At 39.5% G+C, this 27,041-nt stretch overlaps 1 protein-coding gene across 1 annotated transcript in view; it reads right to left on the reverse strand.

The window, feature by feature from the left end:
* DNAJC13 (DnaJ heat shock protein family (Hsp40) member C13) overlaps positions 1 to 27,041 on the reverse strand; it is a 64,578-nt gene that overhangs the window by 6,468 nt on the left and 31,069 nt on the right. The window contains exons 21-48 of the mRNA XM_054991330.1: positions 25,241 to 25,323; positions 24,000 to 24,153; positions 22,088 to 22,191; positions 21,830 to 21,989; positions 21,046 to 21,108; positions 20,439 to 20,540; positions 19,972 to 20,076; positions 19,191 to 19,393; positions 18,489 to 18,573; positions 17,778 to 17,932; positions 17,438 to 17,483; positions 16,838 to 16,992; positions 16,457 to 16,658; positions 14,778 to 14,893; positions 13,495 to 13,573; positions 12,708 to 12,843; positions 11,603 to 11,787; positions 10,789 to 10,863; positions 10,313 to 10,432; positions 9,689 to 9,868; positions 9,288 to 9,455; positions 8,254 to 8,367; positions 4,979 to 5,095; positions 3,899 to 4,076; positions 3,160 to 3,251; positions 2,129 to 2,228; positions 1,111 to 1,185; positions 546 to 658 (exon numbers count right to left, since the gene is read on the reverse strand). Of these exons, the coding sequence (XP_054847305.1) occupies positions 546 to 658; positions 1,111 to 1,185; positions 2,129 to 2,228; positions 3,160 to 3,251; positions 3,899 to 4,076; positions 4,979 to 5,095; positions 8,254 to 8,367; positions 9,288 to 9,455; positions 9,689 to 9,868; positions 10,313 to 10,432; positions 10,789 to 10,863; positions 11,603 to 11,787; positions 12,708 to 12,843; positions 13,495 to 13,573; positions 14,778 to 14,893; positions 16,457 to 16,658; positions 16,838 to 16,992; positions 17,438 to 17,483; positions 17,778 to 17,932; positions 18,489 to 18,573; positions 19,191 to 19,393; positions 19,972 to 20,076; positions 20,439 to 20,540; positions 21,046 to 21,108; positions 21,830 to 21,989; positions 22,088 to 22,191; positions 24,000 to 24,153; positions 25,241 to 25,323 (3,465 nt within the window). The remainder of the gene's footprint in view (positions 1 to 545; positions 659 to 1,110; positions 1,186 to 2,128; positions 2,229 to 3,159; positions 3,252 to 3,898; positions 4,077 to 4,978; positions 5,096 to 8,253; positions 8,368 to 9,287; positions 9,456 to 9,688; positions 9,869 to 10,312; positions 10,433 to 10,788; positions 10,864 to 11,602; positions 11,788 to 12,707; positions 12,844 to 13,494; positions 13,574 to 14,777; positions 14,894 to 16,456; positions 16,659 to 16,837; positions 16,993 to 17,437; positions 17,484 to 17,777; positions 17,933 to 18,488; positions 18,574 to 19,190; positions 19,394 to 19,971; positions 20,077 to 20,438; positions 20,541 to 21,045; positions 21,109 to 21,829; positions 21,990 to 22,087; positions 22,192 to 23,999; positions 24,154 to 25,240; positions 25,324 to 27,041) is intronic.

The following is a 27,041-nucleotide window of genomic DNA, read 5'->3' on the forward strand; positions in this document are numbered from 1 at the left end:
ATCCCGTATCCTAGCTGTTTTGGACTCAATCCTGGCCATTCAGGGATGAAACTGGGCCCAAAATGGCAAAAAGGGGCTGAAAATGGCCAAAAGGCAAAATGGTCTAGATCAGGCCACTGCTGAGCAGGAGAGTGATCCACCACCCGTCAGAGGCCCGATCCAGGCTGTTTTGGCCCCAATCCAGGCCGAAACGAGCCCAAATGGCTGAGAGTCTGGTAGGCAGGGCCACCTGACATGTGACCTCTTTGGGGAACTGCCGGAACTGCATTGCTGTGCATTCCCCCTCAAAATGAGCCCTGTACCTACTATAGCACTGTGCTAACTTGTATGAATGTGTTTACAGAATAGCACTAGCAGCTGCCCCTCCTCTTACTCATGGTTCTTTGGATCCAACCCATGTATCTGCTCCTAATAATATGATGGACAACCTTTTTGACAGGGCCCTGCAAGTGCAATCAAAGCCGCGAGACTGCATTCCGGCATGCATTCTGTTATGCTCTTAGCCGCCTGCACCTGCAGCCATACAGGAAACTACAATCGCTCACCTTTGGACCCACCAGCTTATCTGCTGTCATTTTGGCAAAGAGCTCTGCCGTCTGAGATCGAACTTGTGGGTGGGTTGAGTTGCAGAACATATCAAGCAAGTAGATTAAAGCACCTAGAAAAGGGTAAAAGGGCAATTGGCTCGTTTAGTCAGAGCAACTTGGCAAACATGCTGGATGCAACAAGAGTAATGTAATATATTAATGTTTTTGAAGTGCCCTGATGACCACAATAGTGCCCCACAACTACTGGGCCTTCTCATTCTGCAGTTTCCCCGCTCACACGCCGCTCTTCTCTCCCTTCTTTTTCTGCTCCTATTGCTCTTTCTTATTTCTCTGCAGGAAGACTGAAATGTGAATTCACAACGTGGATATATAATTTTACAAGCTTCTTCCCTTACATATAATTTTGTACCACTCAGAAAACGTATTTGGTTTTTATGAATACTGAGGGGTGTGTTTTTTAATGTATATGTCTCTTTTACTGTTGCTGTTAAATTAAAAAATCCAATAAACTACTTAAAAAGAATCTTTAATAAACAGATAAGGAAAAGTAACATTACTGTACCTTTTGCCATAGCTTCCTTAACGATTTTGGTACTAGATGTCAAAGCATACAGAGTTTCAAGAACCAGCTGCCGGCCTGCCGAGATTAAGCAACTCTTAGAAAACCCAAAATTTAATTTCTGTCTGATAGGCAGATTTAAACAACAACAAGGCATGAGGCAGACTTGCAGAGATGGCTCTGATTCAAAAACTGGAGCAAAAAGCTCCCATGGCGTTTAAGCCTGTAGATGTATACTTACAATCTGCAGCATTCTTCAATTATTCAATTAATGGTGTTATAGATCTAATCTCTAACCCAAGAATGAAAGCTGACACTTTTTGCATAGGCTTGGATGTGTTGCATAGCTGAATAAATGTATGATTCTGAATTACTGATCAACCCATTTCTCACTGTCCAGTAATTCATAACATCTCCTCTGTTATGAGTAGGTTATAATTACTTAATAGCTACCATGCAGGGATCATATCCTCACAATAAATATTGGTGAGGAACTGCAATAAATGGTAACCACACTCCCCATCATTTGTGATGTCTGCAACTGTGAACAGATGTTAGGACATAGTGTACAACAAAGGCTATTAAGCTTAGCTTCTGCATCTGTTTTGAATGCCAGGACCAAGCCCTGAAGCACAGAAATAATTGAAGAACACTTCAGTAAACCCTAAACCAGCATCAGCAAATAACTATAATTAGCCCCAAAAGATTTAAGAATGCAGTACAAATCCTCTAAGGTTACAAACCAGGGTTTCTAAACAGACTTGAATTCAAAAACGTTCTTCTCAGGAACAGGGCCCACAATCCTGTGCTGATTTACATGGGAATATGTTCCTCTGATATCACAGAGCTTATTCTTCCATAAACTCGCACAGATCAGGCTGTAAGAATTAGAGTTATTGTGCTGCTTAATGAGGGCAGAAATACTGGATTTTGTATGGTTTTTCTTGTTGGTATTTTTACAACTCTCTATATTGTAGACAGTCCAGTTGTCATTGAAAGGTTCAACATAAGCTTTACGTACTTGAAGGTAGTGAATGCAGAAGGGCCAGTAAGTTGGAAAGAACCATTGCCTCTGCAATATTATTAACACATTCTTGGTTACTAGTTACTATGTTCACCACCTGTGGGGGAGGGAAAAAAGGACAAAATTAACACCAGCTAAGCTTGAACTGGCAACTTGACACTTCTATAAATTCCTTCAAGAAGGGATCAGGGTGCCTGCCATGCAGTGCTACACATTTACTGACCACAGTGGGCTAATGCATTCCTTCTGCCCTGAGAACAATATGGCATTCTTTTGAGCTCCGCCCAATCAAAACAGGTATGTATGTATGCCGTGCACACTTGCCTTTGAAATGCCCTCCCTCTTGAAACTCACCTGGCACTAAACTTTCTCTCCTTTAGGCACCAGGCCAAAACATTGCTATTTACTCAGGGTTTTAACTAAGGGGTTCCTTTTTTTTTAGCTTTCTTATGGTCTGCTCCTAGCCTGAGGACTGTTTTATCATCATCGTTTTAGACTGCTCTGTTTTATGTCTTTTTATGCCCTGGTTTGTTTTTAATGGCTGATTTTATTGGTATGTTTAATCTGTTCTTATTGAAGTTTATTGCTTTTACTGTTATTTTCTTTATTCTGTTTTACTGCTTTAGCTGTGAGCCCTCTCAAGCAGGTCTGGAAAGGTAGTATGCACATTTTCTAAATAAATCTGGCTCCATTTTCCTCAGCTTAAAATCTTAATGCTTGATAACTTTTAAAATCTCATTTCCCTTCTCAGCTTTTCTTGTTATATTATTACAGTTAGTATGAAACAGATGGCATAGGAACTGTCATCATTAGTAATATGACATGAGTCATATTAATGGTAATCAAAAGAAGAATCCTTGAACTCTTTTTACAGGGTTATAAGGATGCAGTGGTGCATAAATCACCACATCCAATTTTGAAGTCTCTGGCCATACAGGAAGTGAACTTCACATTGATTTATTTACACAATGCACTCCCAACTCAAATATCTGGTGGTCAACACAGCAACATTTAACAATTTTTGTTACCTCCAGAGCCAGCTGTTGTACTTGACCAGCTCCATGGACTCGTAGAAGAGAGAATATTAACTTAAAGTGCCCAATGCATTCACACTCTGAACCTACATGAAGAAAACAAATGAAACAAGAGTTAAATCAACCGAATAAGTGAAATGTAATTTTTAGCAAAGGAAACAGTACTTTTAAAGATCTGTAATAAAGCTGAAGAATAACTGTGTCTATGTGATTATATGTATCTTACAATAGCTTGGTAAGAAACTGTTCAACTGAGTTTTCATTTAGACATCCAAAAGCTAAAGTTAAGCCCCATTTTTGGAAAGAGACAGTGATCTTCCACCCACAGGATTCCTACCTGCTGGTCTGAGAGTCCCTGTAAAGACTTTTTTGGACCATCTTTTGGGAGGACCTGTGGCTAGCAAGCATGCACAGAGAATTCCTGCTTCTCTTGCATGCACACTGATAGCAGCAGTCAAATGGCAAGATGAGGTCCTTCAGTGGTGGAGAGGAATCCTCCATGGTTCTGACTTTTGGCATGTTTCAAAACAATGAACCTGCTGGTGCTCGGCTTGTTTTTCTTGTTTTCTACCCTCTTGGTTTGCTACCCACAGTTCTGGCTTCAACACTGGCAAAATAATAATTCTGGCACATGTGTTGTCAGTCATTTTGTAGCTCAATTGATCCCATAGTCAATAAGTGCTATGCTTGCAAAAGAACTGAAGACTTGCGACTTAAGATAGATGCAACTTACCTGGATTATGTTTCATTACATTCCTCAGAGCCTCCAAAGCCATTTCAACCCTTCTGAGCCTCTCCCCATGTTGGTTAGACTCTACTTTCCCAGTCTGAGTGATGGCCATTAACGTATGGAGGTATTGTGCTTGTGAGCCTATATAATCTAAAAGGCTTGCAGCAAATGCTTTGGGAAGCTGCAGGATAAGAATACAGTAGGTAACGTCACTGAACATAATTCTATTAGCACATTTAAATTCAGTGAGAAAAATCAAATCTTGCATCAGCACAGATACTAAAAAAATTTCCAACTTGAATAAGCGGATCTTTCTTGGATCTAGATACTTCCAAAGAGATCAGACCAAAATACTTTAAAAATAGACCAACATGCTTTGAACAGCAAAGGAGTTCTATAATATGAGATTATTCTATCCTAAACCTCTAAAACCCACATTCAAACACCTGGCAAGAGGAAATTGGGACACCTCCTGAAAGCATTCATAATGCTAATGGATCAAACATGTGCATTCTTTCTGCATTCAGACTTCACAATAAGTCACAGTTTGCAAAGCCATGGTTTAAACAAACTCCAGTTTAGTGTAGATTTGAAAGCAGGCTGTCCAAAGTGTGATTTGTTGGTAGTTGCTAAACTGGGATTTTAATCCATGGTTTATGCCTGGTTTGTTAACCATGATTTGTATTAACTATGGTATGTTGTGAAATCTGAATGCTGCTAAGTGTTTGCTTAGCAATATATCCTATATCCTTGGCGATGCAAGGCAGCAGAGGATAGCATCTAAGAACTATGCCTGGAAACAGTAAGGTAGGCAAGCTACAAACCAACTGGCATTCTGAACAACAGTGGTCTGTTATGAACATCTGGCAGAATAACCAGGGTTTGTTCAACCAATTGATTATAAGCAAGCCATCGTTGATTGTTATGTCTGAATGCCACTGAACCATAATTCAACTGAAAATGCAGGCAGAAAAGTTTTAGTCACTGACAAACACTCTGTCAATATGTCTAACTGGCTATTAAAAAGTAACTTTTTAAAACTATTAAAGTTTCAGTCCACTAGTAACAAAAGTAGAACCTCACCTCCAGCTGGAATGTAGGGACTTCATTGTAAACTCTAACAAAAATTTCTCCTACAATAAGTTCTTTCGCATGATCGCTGAAGACAAATTCTGACCCGTAACTTTTGTCACAGTCACCCTTCAGGAAAAATGTGTAGTTTAGCACCTTTACATAGTAAGTTACATATAGAAATAAAACTCTGCCTAGAGGGGAAAAACAACAAACTGATCCAACACAAAAGTAGCAAAATCCTTTACATATAGCTCAATGGCAGCCACAAGTAGGGCTGTGTACTTCTTTCATATATTTTTGGAATTTGAGAGTTAGGACAGAATTTGGCTCAGGATTCCAGTTTTTATTTCCTGGACTTCTTTCAAGGAAAGGTTGAAAATGTAGGCAGAGGAAACTGAGAGGAGAGCTGTCCAGTGCTCCCAATGGATATGACTTCTGTCCTTTCCTGCAGATACAAGTTATGCATCTTGTTGAAACCATGCCTTCTCCGTCCGTGCTCCTAAATATCCCAGATTCTAGACATCCTAAGCCCAGACAAAGCTAATGCTGCAGGAACTCCATTGACTAGTTTGAATGTTTTTCATTCCATATGCAGCATTATAGTTTAGTTAATACAATAATCTCAGGCTGGAGTAGAAGGGAATGCAAAGGGATTGGAAAGTTATACTGTAACCAGGGGTGAACTGGCTGTTCAACTTGCAGGGGAAATTTTCCAGCAGCCCACTTCCCTTCAAAAACACTGAGAATGAGGAGCAGGCGAAGCCAAATTGTAGAAACTCTGCCAGTGCTTCTGGGGTCACCTGACCTACATCCTTCAGCAGCAATGATGATCAGGGTCATTTCAACAGTTGCCTCCTCCTGCACTGCTGCCAGCATGTGAAACAAGACGACAGATAAGCCAACACCTATTGCCAGAATAGCAACTCTGGCTTGTAGAGTCACAGGAACCACACAGTATGGATAGCTCCAGGGCCACTTCCCCATCCCACCCCCCAAATAACTCTGGATTTGACTGCTGCTGAAGACACAGAAGAGAGATGTATACATATCTAATAAACTAATAACCCCTAAGGTCTACTACTGAGAATTATGAGGACAAAACAAAATGACCAAGAACTTATAAAAGAACTCAGAACGACTGGCACTAGCAGACATGGTGTATTTGCATCTGCTACTTGGAAGGAATATAGTTCAAGTTCATAATGCCAAAAAATATGGCATGTAAATTGTTTAAAGCCCCAAGAAGTGGGATGAGCAGACCACACAAAGAGGTTGAACCACCTTCAACAGATTTATGGTTGTAATGTATGTTGTCACATGACAATATAGGCAAGTTAATAAATGGAGAAATAAAAGTTCTAATTAATAAATCTCAAACGATGACAAGAACAACACTTGCAAGAAGTGTCATGGCGTTTAAGCCTCTTAAGGCTAATAAAATGGAAGCTTCCTGGCTTGGTCCCTGCACAGTCATGAAGAGAGCAGGGGAGGTGAGCTGTTTGATTTCGTCTCCTGATGGTGAAGATCCCCCAGATTCTATCATGTTAACATGCTCAAACCATTGGTTGAAAGGAAGCAACCTGTTCCCCATCCTTCTGGAAGGGAAAGTGGAGGGCAAGGGAAAAATGGCATTCGAGGTAGCTGATCTGATGTTTAACCCTGTAATTGTCTAGCTGTTCTATGTATTCATCAGCAGCACAGCAACCTTTATTGGCATAAATAATACAGACAAAACAGGAGAAATGTTGTGGAATAAATTCATAGGGCAGCACAATCGTGTCCCCAGACAGCAAAATTATCTCAGGATACAGCACAGTCATAGGGGGCTTTATAAAATGTTACCCTTGACTCCACACATAAGCCAGGAATTCAGCAACGGATAGAGTTATTGCTGGACTCTTGTCAGCTAAGAGAAATTTTAGATCCTTATCCAAAAAATCCCTCTGCACAGGAAAAAGAGGACGAATCAATAAACTGCGCATAACAGAATATTTGGGGCAGCGAAAAAGAATATGTGAGATTGAATCGGGTTCCCTCAGAGTACAGTCACACAGCCTATCCCTATACGGAATACCCCCGTATCTGCCTGTGACCACTGCTGAGGGAAAGAGATTGCTATGTATTAATTTCTTGTATGTTGAAATGTGTCCCTGTACTATGCTCAGGAAACCCTTTTCCTTGCTCAATTTTATGCAGTTTTGTAGCTGTTTTAGAAATGCTTTTGTTAAGGTTATTTTGTTTTGTCTTCTCCTAGTTTGTGGAGCTAGGATGCTGGTTGGCAGAATCCCAATGCTTCCATCTCATCGCCCAGCTTAAAGCGGAGGGTGCCATGCTAAGGATACATCAAGCAGAACTTCAGACATCAAGCGAGCCTGAAATTCACCTTTCTGATCAAGCCCTGCAAAAGGGAAGCTCTTGTCAGAATGGAGAGCGCACTAAAAATTGGCAGGGCAGTGTGCCATTTGCTCAAACTGTCATCTATGGATGGGAAAACGGCTGTTTCTCTAGTCTTTTGGTGCCACCATAAAACCAGCTCCATGGTGTGTGCCTACATAACTAAGGGCAGTCTAGTCATAGAGCCTGGGAAGGATGGTGGAACTCACAATGCAGAAGGGAGATCCTGCCCCCCACCCCTGGAGAGAGTTTAAAATGGTCTACAGCCTTTTATATGTGTGGTTCATCTGAGAGGGAGAAAGGAAGGAGAGAGAGAGAAGGGCTTGTGTCAACTCTCCAACAAGAGATATGCACCCGTGAAGGGATGTCCAGGTATTTTTTGCAACTCTCTGGTGTTATAGCTAGACTTAGTAACTTACTTTTCATTCCTTATTTAGCTCCTAGCCTAGTGTAGTTAGTTTCCTATATACTTTGTGCTATCTGTATTTTATATTCTACTGTAATCCAGTAAAGTTCTTTCTCTGGTTAAGAACCAATTGCATCACAGAGTCCTCACCCATCCACCTCATCACTCAGCTGTGCTAGTACTTTGCACATGTTCAGAGATTCACCAGTATCCAAACAGCTGGTGAGAGGGTTAAGCCATACGTTTGGTGGTGGCAGAGAAAACAAAGAAGGACAAATGTCTAGGAGGGAGTGAGAAGCCCCCTCCTGGTCATAGTAAGATGTACTTCATGGAACTAGGCTTAAAAGTTTTAAACTGCATCACCTTTGTAAACATTGGCTTACTTATTCTGAAAAAGCAGAACAGGTTTGCATGCTGCTTCTCAAAGTACCTGCCTCAGACTATCCCAACTAGCCAGCCTGACAATTTTTTAAAAGTCTCTCACTCTTTTTGTCATGCTTTCCTGTTGAGATTCTAGGAATTCAAGGAGCTCGGCTCTTGTTCGATTGTTCCAAATCAAGTAAGGGCTCTCTGTGTTGCTGTTGAGCATTTTTAGAATCTGAGGAAAAAGGTGAGAGACAAAGATTTAGTTCAAAATAATTTATTTCCATAATCTTCTTAATACTTTAAACACTACTTCAGGGACACCGGAGATTATCTCTCACACCCCAATCTTGTGATCTATTTATGTTTTTCTTAGTTTAAAAATCTAGCACTGAGTTAGCTTTACGCCATCATGAGGCAGCTGCCGCAGAAGCCAACTCTGCCTCACAGTTCTTGAATGTGTTAAGCTGTTGTGAATACCGTTTCACAACTTCTCCGCTCTCCATGTATTTTTCCCCCATCAGCCTCGACTAGGCCAAACTAGGACCTGAGAGAGACAGGTTCCAATGCTCACTCAGCTATCATGCTTTCCTGGTGATCTCCTTCCAGTCACTCTCACTTGGTCCAAACAAACGATTGTTATAAGGACAAAATGGGTGGGAGAACCATCTAAGTAAGTCACCCTGGGTCCCTGAAGGAGGGCAAGATTAAGTATACACTCAGAACAGGAGCTACGTGAAACATGAGTATGGTGGGGGGCAAACCAGCAGTTTGCTACAGGGAGCAGTCAAGCTCTCCAAGTTATCTTCAGTAGCTTTAACATGGCAGCTGTGCTGCGTGATAGCCACTGATACTAGAGATGATACTTTTGTTAGTCCACTGACCCAAAAGAAAAACACAAGCTATAATTGTAAGAAGACATCTACAGCTCTCTACCAAACTCCCATATCTTGTTAAAAATCCCATTACTTGTTATACTGACTGAGAACTGAAGATTCTCAAACACTTCCACCAAATATTCTCCGTTTCCAGGGAATTAATGACCAAGAAATCTCTTTCCACATTGCCATTACTCAATCTCACATATGCTTCAGAAGTCCTAACTACTCAAGTAAAGTGGAAAAGTGTTAATGAACATTAACTGTTTGCGAGTACCTCAATAGGACTAACAACAGCCAGCTTTCTTGCAATGTAAGGAGTAAGCATGCCTGCAAGACTTTTTCTGATGGCTGGATTTTCAGGTGTAGTTTGCTCTCCAGAAAGATATCCTCCAAGACGGCTCAAAGCAAGGAGGCCAAGTTTGGCAAGGCTATTGGCTACTTCCTGTTAACAGAAAAATACTGATTCATTCATACACCTCTGTTACTTGAGTAGTAACATACACATTACTTCTGCTTTCATAAGAAAGACTGCAATTAATACGGACATGGACACAATATGTAAAAACATAATTCATCTTTAAAATATTACTTAAACTGTGCAAATGAGTTTAATTAGGTTATAAACTGACATATCTTAAATTCTTTTTCACTGACCATTAAGAATTCTGATATTACCTGCTGATTGGAATCCTCGCTCTTCTGAATACCACTCTCTTCCAGTGTGTAATCATAGTTGAAAAGGTAACCAAGTAAATACCACAGCACACCAGCTTGAAACAGATGTGTCTGTAGCCAATAATCCACAGCAAACGAGCTGACACATTCTACTCCCAGGGAAGCTACACGTGGAATGTTCTAAAGCAGGAAGGAAAAATAATGTCTTTGAATGATGAATGAGAAATGCTGAAGCCCAACAAGACTTAAGACAAATGATATTTTTGTATGAACTGCACAGATTGCAACCATGATATGAACCTCAGGGTGCACGAATTCTGCTTTTAGTTTTCTGAATGTAGTGTTCTAATGAAGACATGCCAGGGTGTCGGTGTTGTGTGGGTGAATAAATGATCTCCTAGGGTTTGATATCAGCAGCTTCTGAAAGATACAGCTCTACTGTGTAAAAAAAAAGTTTTTTTCTACACATCCAAGCACCTAATTTGAATTAGAGTCCTGAAAGGACGCAACTGTTACAATCTGGTGCATCTATTTAATGGGCATTCCTGAGGTTCTATTCCTTTTCTCTGTAACTATTTCTAGAAGCTGAGAAAAGTGTAACACAGAAGCCACCAAAGAGCTTACCTTGCCATAATACAGCACTCTACAGAGGTCCTTGATGATATTTGGCATTTCAGTTATTTTCTCTCTGCAATCTTCAAACTGAGCTGCCACACTGTAACACCTACTTATATGTCCACACACCTATAAATGAAATAAACACGGTTTTAAACCACAAGGAATTTTGGTTCCCTGTGGAATACTGAAGACAGCAAATTCACCTTTCATAAAAGTTCAAAAGTAAGGCAGATCTGCAGAGGGCTTTACCATTCAACATCCTTAGGAAGTATTAATTTTATGTCTTTATGAAGTGTCTAGTGTTATAGTAGGGAAGAAGGCCATTATAATTCCCATATGATGTGCAGCTGAGCCTGAAGAAAGTGATAAACCCAATGGCATTCAGCAAATCTTACAGCCTAGTCACCCAAAAAACATATTCAATTTCAGCTCATAGATACACAGGCCACATCTACCATGACAAGGATTTCTTTCACACTTACCTGGACTGACATATCATCTGGTTTGCTAGAGCGTGTTAGGACCGCAACACACCGATTAAATGCCTCTTGCAAAACCTGTGGACACAGACATTTCTTTGGTTGGTTGCCAGCATCTAAATCTGTTGAGATTGCTTTATGGCACAGCAAAAAGTTTCCTGTCCAATCTTAGATACTGTTCTAAAGCCACAACTTTAAAATTTTGTACTCCAAAAGATCATTTGTTGTAACAAAGTACAAGACAGAATTTACCCTTATGTATTTCTGATGAACTGTGAAAACTTTAGGGTTTTCTTCTCCCTCATTTTGTGAATTCACTGTATTTATTCTGTGAAGATGTATTTTTAATTAGAAGGAAAAGAAAACCATTCATTTGTTGTAGAATAGTAGGTTCAAATGTTGCCAGTCACAATAACAATCATCTGAAATTATGTAAAATAACATTAAATATTTCTTAGCAGCACAACTTCTCTTGTTTGTCACATTAGAAGTTTATTTTCTGTAAAACAGTCCTTATTCAATCATTTTTGCAGCAGACTATTTGCTATTCTTTGGGTAAACTGAAAAACCTACACAAAGCCCTCGTAACTGCTCATGCAACTGTACAGAATTGCCATCGATAGCAGTCCTGGGACTGCTTTTAACATATATGGCTAACAAGCCAGAAGAAGAATATCGTTTCCAGAGAGCTTCTGTTAGTAATAAAAGTGCTGTCCTTTAAATAGTTTAACAAAAAAGAAATGCATCCTCCTCTCCTTCTGTAAAGAATTAACCAAACATTTGCCTAAAGGAAAAACAAAACACAGCCATGGTCTACCTCTATTCCATTCTCTCTTCTGAGCTCTTCTGCATTAAGTGCTGAACAATTGACAGTGTAGAAAGCCAGCTCAGTCGCAGCAGGCAACAGAGGAGACTCCTTAGAGAACAAGAGGTCATCTGAAGTTTCTAGCGTGATTGTCTTGATCAGCATAGGATAGCCTGCGTATTTGTAGGGCTTCAGCTCTGGAAAAGGAAAATGTCTGAAATTAACATCCACATTGGAATCAACCTGGCAACAAACCCCTAAAGATTCTGAGTCTGAACGACATGGTTCCTTTGTCAGTTCAGAGGACAAAAACATCTGAAGAAATCCTCTTGATCTAACCAGAGTAAACTAGAAGTACTGATAACAAGTTCAGAACTAGAGAGTTAATGAGATAAGTTACCACATTATTGGTCTATAGGAAGCAGCCACAAGATAGTGGCAGCTCAGCAAAGATCTGGCCCGTTATTTAACAATCTGCTTTCCATATGGTGATTCAGCTTCTGTTTCCCCCTCCCACCACCAAGTGGCTTCTCACACTATTCAATGCAACATTAAAGCTTCCCGAGATTCTGGAACAATTTCTCAAACAGCACCTGGGTAAGAGGGCTTTCCTTTGGCCACCTAACCTTAGTGACGGGGCCATTCCGTTTTCTGCTTTATGCTGAATTATGCAGTTTTTTATCAACAAAAATTTCCCCTTTCATCTGATGTCTGCACTTTTATTGAAGATGAAATTCAGATACTACAGAACCTGGTGTATGCAGCTACAAAAGCATTTAGCATGTTTGAAGAATAATGTTAGTTTGAAAAACATCAATTTAAAATTGAACACGAATGCACCCAATTGTATCTGAGTCTAATGGACCCAACACACCAAACTATATCCAAGACTCCTGCCATGGAAGACTCGCCAGTTGTTTGCAATTTTGCACACCTGCTGCTTTTTGCAATGACTCTAGTCTAGAGTTCTTCTGGCTGCAGTTTTCCATTAGGAAAACAGGGAAATATTTATTGTATTTTACAGTACTGCAAACTTTTGACTTCACTGTGCATGTGCTGATTTTTCAATATGCTTAATATCACATGGAAATATATATATATATTCAAATAAAATTACCTTCTCTGTGTCTGTTGAAGAGGATGCTTTGGGCTTTCAGAATCAAAATTATATTTTCAGGATCTGGACCATCCACTATTTTGGCTGATTTTGTACACAAAAACTCATAGGCTTTATTCACTTTTTCAAACATATCCTGCAGATAAAATGCATTATGAAGAAGTATATATGAATCTAATCTTAAAACAAATCTGCTAATGCTGCAAAAGAAAAAAGTAAAATTTAAAGGGAAGCACTTTTCTTGGGTGTAACCATCAGGAAAACACTGTTCTATTTTGGAGGTCACTTCAAGGGTTTGCTGATTTGCACATCTGACTGTTTTGGACAATACTGAAATTAATACAGAATTTGGAATAACGTTCAAAGATTGTTAAGAGTACTCTTTCATTATTTTAAATACTTAGAAAAGAATTAACATATATATTAAACGTAGACTGATAAAGTGCCTGGTAAGCCATATAGGCCCATCCCTAGCTCAGTACAGGAAATCTAAAGTTATTCACAACAGATCTCTACAAAAGTCATATACTGAGGAGCTTTCCAAAGCAGTCGGATGCATTTTAATGAAGGAATTCATGTGTACACAGGCTACCTGAATCATGCAAATTACACAGACATATCAGTAGGTGCCAAGGAATGTAGGCATGGCTCTCTTCCTGCCACTGAAAGAAATGGGGATGGTCGCTATGGGGTGGGGAGAGAGCTTTATGCAAGACCTGTAGATCTTATGCTCATATGCAATCCCTGGAGCAAAACACACTCTGCAGCTGTATTTTATTTTACTTACTCGACCTTCTGGATTCTTGTCAGGATGATATTTCTGAGCCAATCTAAAATAAGCTTTCCTGATCTTGCTCTCATCATGTCTGTCAGGTACAGAAAGGATTTAGTTACCTGTATGGTCATTTAGTTGGGGAAAAAGCATGATCTAGCTAGTTATACCTACCTGTTATTTATGTAGGCTAGTTCTATGTTGCCTCTTCAGAGTCCTACTTGAGGCAGCTTACAATTAAAACTATGTAACAATACAAAACCAAGGCATTGGACATAAACAACATACAAGCTCTCCATAAAACAGAAGCAGACCACTAAAAATGGTAAGAGAAAAGCCCTAATTAAAAACCTGGGTAAAAAGATGGTTTTGGCCTGGCGTCTAAAAGAAAGCTGATTTCAGGTGAGCCTCAAGAGCGGGGGGGATATATTCCAGAGGCAAGGGGCTACCACAGAAAATACCTTGTCTAAAGTACATAGCCCTGACCTGGATGGTTCAGGCTAGCCCAATCTCATCAGATCTTGGAAGCTAAGCAGGGTTAACCCTAATTAGTACTTGGATGGGAGGCCACCAAGGAAATCCAGGGTTGTTACACAGAGGCAGGCAATGGCGAACCACATGAGAAGTCTCCTACCTTGAAAACCCTACAGGGTCACCATAAGTCACCTGCAACTTGATGGCACTTTCCACCACCATTAACGTTATGGAGGCAATAGCTGTAAACTAAGAACCTGAACTGCAGGTTTTATCAACACCTTCCAGGAATTTCTGATACATTAGCTGAATTCTCTACAGATATTCTCTTTACGATATCTATGTAAGTCTCTTACTTAGAGACAGCAGATGTAATGACACAACTAAAGATATCTGAGTCGTTTACTTCTAGCACACACACTCCAACAACTCTAGACTTGTGCAAATAATTCTGCATTTCACTAGACCAATGTCCTTCAACGCTGCAGAAGCTACAACAGTACAGCCAACATGAATGATCTGAATCCGCACCCACTGTCTGATCCCCTTCCTTGCATGCTACTTTCTCTTTTTTGGTATACTGCCCACACTTCTGATTAAGTGGCACAGAGTCAAATTGACACATTAGGCAGTTCCCCAAATGTGCTCCAACGCCACATCACTATCCCCTGCTGCTCTATGAAACCTGCTGGCCTCACCATGACCATTAGTTTCCAAAAGCAAAAGGATGGTGGGGGACAACTAAGTGAATAAGATCCAGGAGAAGGGAATATTATTTGTTTGAAGCACCATATCCACTTGTAATGAAGAAGTAAGAAACTTACTGTCCTTGTCCCTTTGGAAGATGGAGGACTTCATAAGCATCATCTATTGACATAGTTGGTGGCTTCTTCTCTACTTCCTTCTTCCAAGCATCCAAGGTGTCTTTCAGTAATTTAACCTGTAACAAAAAATATAGAAGGAATTCTCAATTATTTTTTTGGCACCTCTACTCAGTAATCAAGGTGGCCCTGTATTAGAAAGTCTGCAAGACACATTTCTTACCACCTTAGCACCGTCCCAAACAAATATCAAAGAACTCTCATAAACTAGTATAAATTCAACCAGTTATCACTAGTGTGGGATTAGTTATGTGGGGTTCCACAGCATGCAGTCTTCTCATCTATGCTACTCAATTCTATTTAAGTCCTTAGGAGACATAATTTGTACTTTTGGAATTACATGCATCAGTAAGCTGATGACACCCATATCTGTATCCCTCCATCCAAATCTCCTGGGGATGCAGGAGGAGTCTTGAGCCACCCTCTGAATCTTAAATGGCTGAGTGCAAACAAATTGAAAGTGAACTTTGACAAGATGGCAGTAGGAATGGTCAGGAAGCCTGAGAACATCATGTTTCCTACTTTTTGCTGACTCAGTCTAGGGATTATAATGGATCCAGCATTACTACTAGAAAAGCAAATTAATGCAACTGCAAAAAAATACTTTCTTCCAACTTAGTGTAGCCTGGAAGACGGCTCCCTACCTCGACGCAGTCAATCTGGCCACCTGGATCCACGCTCTAGTAACATCAGGACTAAACCACTGAAGCGCACTCTATATAGATCTCCTCTCAAAATCAACTTGGAAACTCCAGTTAGTGCAGAATGCTGCAGTCCAGTTATTACCAGGAACTAGGCAGTGCAAACACATTACACCTGCAATTCTGCAATCACACCTCTGGTTGCCCATCAGTTGTCAGGTTCAGTTCAAGATACTGGCCATCATATATAAACCCTACATGGCCTTGGAACCTCATATCTGCAAGACAACCTCTTGTCCTATGTCTCACCACAACAACTTCACTCATATGAACAGGGTCTTCTACAGCTGGCACTCTGCAAATGGGCAGAGGCAACAACTGTGCATACATGTGCATTTTCTGTAGTTGTCCCCACCGTATGGAATGGCCTGCCTAAGGAGGTCAAGAAGACTCCAACACTTCCGGCTTTCTGCAAATTATGTAAAACAGAACTGTTCAGGAGGACATTTTTCCTAAAGGAATAGGGGTGCATTATTACATAATGATTCGGGAAGAGGTTTCAATGGAGGGAATGTGACTGTGGCCTACTAATACGCATTATCTGATACTGTATGTTTTTCTCTTGCTCTCACTGCATTATACGTAATTATGTAATTCTTACCACAGTTAACGTGCCATGTTTAATACATATGCCTTCAGATTTCTGAAATCCTAGTCCTATTACATTGTTTATTAGATGTCTCCTCATTCTATTGATTGTACTGACTTACATTATGCAATCTGCCTTCAGACTCAATGAGAAAGTCAGGCAATTGATCAATCAGTCAATAAAGCCAAGCTTGTCAATACCACAGCCTCTGGGGCACACTCAGCAAGCCAGCCAAGTGATCATGACTTCCATAATTATTGACCTATTGCTACCCCTTTCCTCAATTCTGCTATGCTACAAATCAGGAAGAGTAAAAAAATAATTTCACTTACAGGATCTTTAATTGGCCAGTCAGGAAACCGTAGTTTATCACAAAGGTGTCTGAGGTAATATATGTTACAAAATAGCTCATTCTCCAGTTGAGGGTAGTTAATAACTGGGATTGGACAATATTGATAAAGCGCTCTTGTATTACTTTGAAGACGGGGAGTGAAGTCAGCAAGATGGGCAGCAATTTTTTCTATCATGAGGCGCCTGTAAATTGCAAAAGGAATCTTTAAGCAAGCAGATGCTATAAAGTCTTCCAGATACTGACAATCACTTGATTAAATCTAGTTCTTTGAGGCAAGAAACAAAGCCATCTGGATGATTTACCAGACAACCAGCAAAACTGCAACTTTTAACCCATTTTTTAGCATTAATAAATTAGTTACCTCATTTCATTACTCCAAATAGCTTCTGGAGTGTCAAATTCACCCAAAAATATTTCAGAAAACTTCTCTGGTTCATAGTTTTCTAAGTAGCACACCATGGCTTCTGGTAGGATGTGTCCAAGAATACTTCTCTGAACTATATCTTGCCCTTTTGTCTAAAGCACAAAACAGAAGAAACCATCTAAACAATATCTGCAAATTAAATTAGAATGTTTACATACCTAATATAACAAGCATTAATTCATACTAGCCACTAGGAACTTCAGAATCCTAAGAACGGTAAATTACTCTCAACTACCCGATATAGTACAATGCATTTTACGTTGCATTTTAATGCTTAACCCTGTACCTCACCCATCAAAATTAACTCCACAATGGAAGACTTTTGACTATGTCAGCCACAAATAAGGAACAAATAAGGAACAAAGTTTGCTCTAATTGTTGTTCTGTGAATCATAATTAAGCTATTTGTCATCTGAGGAACCCACAGCTTTGAACAGAAAGCATAAAGCAAAAACTCTAATAGCTAAAATTGTACACAGCTGCTAAGCAGAGTCTGACACAAAACTGTATATAAATTTGCTTTGTACTGCTGCTTACCTCCTCAGACTTGAAAGCCTGCTTTGAATGTGTATACTTCAGAAACCTAGACATCAAGTTAAAGCATTTGGTTAACTAACTGCTTTTAGTTCAACACCATGTGTGGCACACAAACAAAATAACACACTTGAATTACTCCTACTTGCTTCAACAATTAAAACTTTGGATTCTCCTCAAAAATTCTTGCTGGCACTCCCCCTCAAAGTACTCATCCTCCCCCCACATCCACTCCTCAATGTGGCCTTGATCTTCTCCATACAACAGCCTATAGGGAAGGGGTTTGAAGCCACTATTCTACACCTTTCCAATCTCACATATGTCACATTCTTTGCATTCTCACCTTGCAACAGGGAGTACATTAGAACCAGTGTACATCATGATGAAGAAGAACACCCCACTGAGGTAAAGACGAGGTAACTGTGGGTTGTCTTGCATGATGTAGAAAAGCAGTATGGCCACTTTTTCGACAAGAATGGGGTCAAAAGTCAGCAACAGCTGAAAGGAAACAAAATCCTATACTGTTTGAACTGTGCATGTCAAATTAAATCACAGCCCTATGATCTAATCAAATGAAAATCTTTCAGGATTATTATTGTCATTTATAGTCTGCCTATCTCACTGAGATTCAAGGCAGATTACGAAGTGTGAGATTAGTACAGTCAATATCAAGGACATTTCCATAAACAATGCCATAGGGTAAATAAACACAAGTTTACAAAGACATAGCATTATCAATAATCCAATACAGAGTTGAAGAAATGCTGAAACAGAACATAAGCAATTCTAGGGCTGACATTAGACAACATGAAGCACAAGTAGCTCACAGGAGCACATATTTAAAACAGCAGATAGTACAAAAGGCAACAGAGTGGTGAAGTCTCATAGTCCCTAACTCATTAGCGAAGCATCTGAGACCCCCTCCCTACAATACAAAAGCATTTTTGAATAATTTGATTTTGCATCGTTTGCAGAATAAAATAAAATAAAAATGCTGGGGAGCAAACCATAACTCTGTCATAAATATCAGACAACAATAAAAAAGTTAGCTTACCTGAATGATGTGGGGAAGGCAAGTGCTGTCTGAAAGAAGTCTCTTCACTCTGGGTAGCGGTCTTATAATGGCATTGTCCTGATCTCTACAAATGACAGGTTTTTCTTTAACAATAGGCATATTAAATATAATCTAATATTCATGGTGATCTACTTTCACTTCAATATTACTTCATCAATTCCAGATTTATAATCATTGGCATCTCCAACATGCTTTAATATAGCCCTTCCAGCTCTGCCCCACAGTCAGCTTAACTCAAGTTTTTATTTATTGTATGATGGGCCACTCTAGTCTAGTCTCATCAGATCTTGGAATCTAAGCATCTAATGATGCTGGTTAGTACTTGGATCAGAGATTGCCAAGGAAGTCCATGGCAAACTATCTCTGAGCATCTCTTGCCTTGAAAACACTAAGGGGTCACATTAAGTCAGCTGTGACTTGCCAGCACTTTCCACCACCACATAGAAGATTAGCCTAAGTGATGCCTTGTTGCTTCAGATATTAACAACCCTCCCTTTCATATGTTTTCAAAGTAGTGTTACAAACATGCTTTTATTCCTCTTTGTGTAGCAACTGTTCACTCTGGCCCAGTATACCTAGATTTGTGAATCTGCGTATGGTACAGATATATGCACAAAATCATTTTCCTAGAGGAAATACTATTATAAGCAGTGCAGAAGGATCTTCCAGACAGTATCTCACCTACTAGGAAAATAGCTACACATTGTGACCAGCATGTTGAGAATAAGCGTAGCAAGATCTGTCTCGTTCAGTACAGCCTGTCCGGTGGCGAGGAGGCACCACTTCAGCTGGGGTATAACTTGTAAGGGACGCCACCCATCCATGCCTTGGGCCCAGCAACGTGTTTTTGACGTCAGCTTCCCTTTGGCCCACAAATCCTGCATCTAAATGAGAGGTTGATAGTAACACTGAACAACCTGAGAAATTACGTCTACAAGCAACTTGGCCAAGACACAGAGCAAGCTCACTGCCCCCCCCCCATCCCCAAAATCAACCTTTCCAGAGACACTAGCTAATATAATCATAGCTAACATGGCCCAGGAGTGCTTTCTTTCACAGCTTAAATTCAGTGGCTAGTCAGAAGAAAAGCCAATAATAAAAAAACCTGGGCTAACTGAAGCTTTGTGTTTAGCCCTAGCAGTCTGTATGCCAAAACACAAGGGAATGAAGGCTGGGGCGGCACACCCCTCCATTTCTCCGTGATCAAGGAGGAAGGACATCACCACAACTACTGACCTAAGACCAGCCATACAGACCATATTGCATGGGCTGATCTTCAGGTACGCCCCACCAGCTCTTTGGATTGAAGCCTCTGACATGTAGAGATGGCAAGACCGGATGGACTGCATAAGGCAAGCCATTTCTTCAGGAGAAGGGTGTTGGCCCCACTACACTGTACTTTCATGTTATCAATGGAAAGAAAATGAATGCTAGTTCTATTTAAACTGTATAATAAAGGTACCTCATGAAAGCTGTAAGGACCACTTCTCTCTTTGTCTGCGTTGCCAAAATACCACTCTTTCTCACTCTCTCTCTTCATGTCAGGTGACGCTTCAATTACATTGCTCTAGGAAAAAAACCAAATGAACCAAATCATTACATTCACCCTGCAAGGAATAACAGATTTTATAAACTTTAATCACATGCAGATATTAATATCTAAGTAGCAGCAATCTTTCACACCAAAGGGTCCAGCAGTTGTCACACTGAAGACACACATAACAGTCTCAAATATGATAACCACAAACTATGAGTACAGACAACTTTTTCCAGCAATAAAAATACCTCCCCATCCCTTAAAATGGCTCAATTTGGAAATCATTTCAGAAAATTCCAATGTGACCACACAGCTTTTAAATTCGAGGGACCAATATTTTACACTTTTAAACTTGTACGCAACGAAAGGAAAAGAAGCTACAGATTTCATACTTGCAATGGTACTGTAGCCCGGCTTGTGTGAAGGTGGGCCAGAGTAAGGAGATCCACAAGGATTCTGATACCATTTGAATCCATGAGTTCCTTTACATTTTTCTACAAGAAACAAAATGATGCTATTGCAAATGTAATATATTGGCAACCAATCTTTACATATTTCAGTTAGACATAAACTAATACTCTCCAAAAAGGCATGCCATTGCTTAAGTTTTGTGGCAGTCCTTTCCATTATGCTTCTCTAATCACAGCTACAGATACCTGCTGCATCAAGGGAAAGACAAAAAACCCCATCCTGAACAGTTTTATCACAGAAAGGGACTAAACAGTATCAGTAGTTACAGTGCAGGGGCTTAGCAACAAAAGAGACAAACTAGAAAAGCAGTTTGCAGAAGCTGTCAGAAGTACTGATAATCCCCACTTGGCCACGGAAAGCCATTGAGTGACCATGGGCCAGTCACTAGCTTTCAGCCTAACCTACCTTACTGGGTTGGTGTGAAAATAAAATGGAGGAGGGGAGAATGATGATGTAAGTGCTTTGTGTCCCCTTGGAGAGAAAACAGGCTATGTATGTATGTAGACATTGCCATGTAAGATTTCTTACCTTGTTGAGAATCAGCTTATTAAGGAAAAGTATCAGCCGGTCCCGCTCAAGTCTGTCAGTGCACTGCGGAAAAAGATGCAAAAGTTATTTTTAACAAAGGGAACAAGCTAAAGTACTATGTTACAAAGCTATCATTATTAAGCCCTTACATTTTTTAAAAAATTACACATTAGAGGATGTTAGGTCAAAAATACAATGATCTTACAGCTTCCAACTTCGTATTGTGCAGATATAAAATTTAAGGATATTGTGATAGCAACACTGCAAATGCTAGAAAATTACTTGAGAGAAAAGTTAACAAATTGATTTCTCTAGAAGCAATACTGCAATCTAGATATTCAGCTCAGATCTGGCTACAGCAACACAATTATGGGATTTGTCTCCCAAACATATCCTTCTATGTTAGCTCCTTTATTTGCTAGCCAAAAGTGCAAAGATCTCTCAATATTACTATGCATGTATGTTTCACATGAAAAATGCAGCTGAGTAACATTATGATTTTTTGTGCTGTAAGAGGTCTGAGGAATCCTGTGCCCTGAGACTTTCATACTGGCCATCAATTTTGACTGGAACCTACATTTGCAAAGATCAGATCTGTCTGTTTCAGAAGCCTTAGAAATGTACAAATGCTACACTGACTGAACCAGTAAAACATACATACTAAGAAAGAAATTCAGGAGACAGCATAGACAAGTTGTAAGAAATTGCTTGCCCGATATCCAAGAGAGTGATGTTTGCAGTCCCTGCTCCCCAACAACTGTGAACATTAACCCAAAATACTTACCCTTTCCAACATCCCTACAATATATCTGGTGTCACCAAATGGGCCTATCTCTTCGTAACATCTGCCATAAACAATTGCCAAGGCTTGCAAGCAGAGACATTTCATGTTTATTTTAGGGGTGAGCAGGAAACGGTGATACAATTCATTGAAAAATTCATACCTGTGGAAAGCAGTAATAACCCAAATGGTTTATAGAGTAGAAAAATCACATTAAGAATTTGAAAAAAGAAGAATATTAGGATCATAACAGCAGCTTACGATTTTTTTATTGCGCCACTTTCTTCACTTTCATCTTCTTCCAGCAGCAATCTCAGGTAATAATCCCCTATTTTTATTTCCTCTGACAGACATTCATACTTCACCTTTTGCATAGAAAAAAATGTAAACAGAAGTTTCCTGCATTACTGCTAAGTACTCAGACTTGGGTTCCTGGAAATGCAATACCTGAATGATAAAATCTCAGAATCCACACATCACTCAAACTATAATTGTCTTCTTTTGAATAGAAAAAAAGAAGCATGTCTGATGATACTGGCTTAAACTTGCGAGGGGCACGGATCAGTAGTACAGCATCTGCTTTGTAGGCAGAAGATCCCAGGTTCATTCCCTGGGACCTCTAGTTAAAGGTTTATAAGAATTTTTATGGGATGGGTCATATCAATTCACACATACAACACATTATTTTATCTCCCCCATATAACAATATCCCCCACCTTTCCCCCCCCTTTTCCGTTGACTTCCGACAGTTTTCCATTCCCTTCATCTAATTAACTTTACTACCTCTTGATATATAATCCTTAACCATCCTAAACCCTATATAACATAGTTATCCAATAACATATAATATATTCTAACAATATGTATCATATATTTAATACTATATAATATCCAGTATATTCTAGCAATAAATCATATATTCTATTACTCAACATATACACTCTCTATAATAACATACGCTATAATAGTATAACCTATAATATTCCATATCCAAAATAATATATAACTACTATACCATACCTATAACATTCAAATTTATTGTTATTTTCAGTATTACTTTAAGATATATTGTCTCATTTTTTCCTCTAGTTAAAGGGATCAGATAGCAGGTGATGTGGAAGACCTCTGGCCCTGGAGAGACACTGCCAGTTTCAGCAGGCAATACAGACTTCAAAGGGCCAAAGTTCTGATTCAGCTTGTGCATGCATATGTAAACAAATAAAATATACACCCCAATGCACAATATAGCAATGTTTACACAAACATTATGCGTCACCCTTCAAACACAGCACAGCACACAATTTTTTCCTAAGTGGATACACCAAAAGGACTTCATTTAATCAAGTCTTGCTTATTAATTGCAAGCATGGAGGGAGCCCATTTGTTCCTTCGTATGAGGCAACTGAGATTAAAACAAATCAGCAGCTTCTTTAAGAAGTGTTCTGCTCAAAAGAAATGTCTTCATATGTCCAACATAACACTAACTTTACCTTTAACGGTGCATATTTAAAGTCACCCAATGCGTTGATAATCCACCTAATAATATCTCATAACTACTGTGCCACTCAATCAAGATTAAAGACTGCATGGCATGCTCAGAAATAACTAAATATGAATAAAAATATGAAACCAGGTGTTATATATTTCTATATTAATACAAGACCACCTTTTTATCCTACATCAAAAAGAGTCCAGTAGCACCTTTAAGACTAACCAATTTTATTTTAGCATAAGCTTTCGAGAATCAAGTTCTCTTCGTCAGATGCCTGATACAGAGACTGGCGTTTAACCCACTACACAGCAGAAGTTTGCTATTGCTTTAAGAACTACACTGGAAATTTTGCCACCAAATTTTCAGAAGCTGTCTACAATAAAAGTTTGCTTCTTTCTCTCTCTCTCTCTCTCTGTTTGGATACATTCAAGCCAGAAGATTCCACAGAAGTCAGTATGTCTTCTCCATTTTCTACCTTCATTATGCTAATAATGGCATATTACAATATACAACTCATATAAGAGCACACTGAATTGTAACTGCAAAACATTTCAAAAAGTAGAAACAATTTCCATACAACCAGTAAGTAATGCTATATGTATACAGGTACTAATAAAGGTACATTCAAATTAATGGGAATTTTTGAGTTTCAGAAAAGACGAATATTGTCTAAAGACATACCTCAAATTCATGGTGATTCCATGAGATGATATTAGCACTGCCAAGTTCTCTGTCAATCTGAAATGCCCGCATTTCAGACTCTAGGGTGTCTCTCAATTCTTCCCTGGTCTTGAAATTCCAAATCAAATTGGATCTAGCATGATCTTGAAGAAATCTATACAAGATACGGGAAGCAAATTTCATACAGAATTTTAATACTGGTAGTTTCAGGAAGGTAGCCATGTTGATCTGCGGTAGAACCACAGGATGAGAGTCCAGCAGCACTTTAGAGACCAAAGAGATTTTCAGGACACAAACTTTTGAGAGTCAAAGCTCCCTTCTTCAGATACAGATGGCCTGCATCTGCCTCCTCCTCCTAGACTCAAACACTGGCAGACATTTTTCACTCATGTCTCATATCACAATTTAGAAGGGCATTTTTATAAAGGGATTAGAATTGTAGTATAATCGCAGCTCAAGAAGATGGGATCGTAGTCTTTCAGGTCTAACAGCCCGTGCAGCCTTTGGATTACTGAGGGGCTACAGGTGATGAAAACACAAGGGAGACAGCTAAAGTGACAGTGGAGAAAAATTTGTGACAACTCTGACAGGGCATGAACTAGAGCTCATTTTAAAGCCTATCCCCGTGGTGCTGACAGCAATGAAGAAACAGTATTTCTCCACCACCCCTGCATCTGCACAGTGTTGATCTGTGGAGCTCTTCCAGGTGGCCAGGGGTAACCTACAGGAGGAGGTAGAACTGCTCTACTGCTGCACCTAATTTGCTCAACACTTTGCGAATAAAATCTCTCACACCAATTCCAACTTGGACTCTACAACAGCAGTGACAGGGCCAGATGATACCAGGGTCCTGGTTTGCCTGGTTGACACTCCAAGGTTTCAGAGAGCCTCATAAACAAAAGGGAGGAATCATGTAAAATAGCCCTTCTGCTCAGGGCTTCTGGAGGGTCCAATCCAAAACCTGCAATTAAACCCAGGGGGTCAAAAATTAATCATTGCTGTTCAAAAATAAAAGACTGCTGGCATGTGAAAGTTCTTGGCATTACCGCTGGAACTCCTAGGTCAGGCTCATTTTAATATCTTCCTCACTCCTACTTTGTTTCACAAGCATTTGTGTAATAGTGCTCTTTTGTACAAAACATCTACTTCTTGAAACTGCAGTTCTGACCAAAGTTTAATAGAGCATTCCAATCAATATACGCGGCTAAAGGAACGCAAAGCCCACCACCAACAATGGCTACCTGTAGTAGAAGAGATCCCAGTTTACTTGTATTTTTATTCTTTGCCTTCGTTTCCTCAATATGACTGGCTTCTGATTAATATTCTGCAAAGAGAAAATTAAACTTGAGGCCAGAACACTTAAAAGAAAACTCTGAAATGAGACTGCACATACTAGAACCATTTCCAACAATGAAAAGAAAGATTTGATTTTGTGTTCATCTTTGAATGCAGGTATCAGAATTCCAATTCTTCTAGCCAAAGAAAAATGGAAGCTGAAGCAGAATATTATAGAAAGGGAAAATGGGTCATTATATACAAGATTAAGTTTTATGTTAGGATAAGCAAATCAAGCAAGAGATTAGTTTGGCTATGTCACCACTTCTTTTTTCAACAAACTGGTGCTTTTACTGCTAGTGAGACCTCACTGTTCACCAAGTACTGAGGCTGCAGTGTGCCAAGACAATATCGTGCTACGGACAAACTCATCTGCATGAAAGTTGTATCTTTGGAACTTTACCAAAATGACTGGCAAAGACAATCACCTCCCATTATGAAATACCCACAATAAGGGAAGACATTAAGTTAGTGTAGACAGCATTATTTCCTTGCACGACTAAGACATTAAGTAGCTACACAGAAATCTGCATGCCCAATTGGCCAAATACTAGAAATTCTAATACACTAACAGAGAAGTCTCCACATGCCAGGCATAATTCAAGGCAGTCTACAGAAAGGAAAGATGACTTAAGACTCACCATATTGTTTCTGTCCTGGTTGTAATTGGGAAGCAGAAAAAGAAATAAAATCAATATTTGACGAGAAGAGATGGTTCACAAAAGTTTGCAATAGCTAGAATAGTGCACAATATGCCTCACTGTAAACATGGTCACTAAGCTGCAAAGGCAGAAACCTGAATCCACAGCCAATGTATAGCATGCAGGTAGCTTAAAACAGACAGCATTGTTGGGAGGCATTAGTAGTTTCGCTTGTAACACACGTAGTTCAGGAAAGTTTAACTACAATTCCCATGACCTACCATCAACGGAGCAACTCAAAAACCAGTTTCTATATATAGAAACTGAAAAAGAATAGCATTGCTCACTATAATTCAATATCAAGCTCAATGTGGTTATAATTTGATGCAAAGATCAATCTTCCACAATATATAGTTTATTTACTTATGAAACAACATAGATGCTATTACCCTCTCCCTGGCTGTGTCCAAGTGGAGGAAAAAGCCCCCACACATAAGAAGAACTGCAGCTTCAGCAAACAGGTCATTTTGATCCAGACTTTACTTGTTTTAACAGATCAGTTCCTGACTACTCAAATAGAACCAAGAGCTAGCCACATGCACAAAGATGAATATAACCATGGTCCAGCGAACGAGGGAAATGGGACCCAGGTGCACAGCAAGTCAGCATCATAGCAGAATCACAACAGGAGGAAAAGGAAGGAACAAGGCAAGTGAAAGAAAAAATGCCAATGTGAATGGTGCTCTGATATATTCACATATATTTACCGTCAAAAACATGACTATTGCCCCTTCACATTCACCCAATCATTCAAGAATGGCTACGACGAGCCATTTTTGGAAGTGAATTTTGGGGAAAATGGAAGGATTTCTTTGACTATTTAGGCTAAAATTAAGATTAATTAAGGTAACTCGATACAAGATAAGACGACACAGGAAAATGATTAACTAAAATAGTTGATATTAAAGTTTGAGTATAAGTAACCAAGGAGAGAGGAGGAGAGCTGTTACACAATTAAGTTGTGTGGTTATACATTCTGATTGTATATTTTTATTCGTTTAATTTC

This window comes from Eublepharis macularius, chromosome 11 (genome assembly GCF_028583425.1).
Source record: "Eublepharis macularius isolate TG4126 chromosome 11, MPM_Emac_v1.0, whole genome shotgun sequence".
Classification (NCBI taxonomy): Eukaryota; Metazoa; Chordata; class Lepidosauria; order Squamata; family Eublepharidae; genus Eublepharis; species Eublepharis macularius.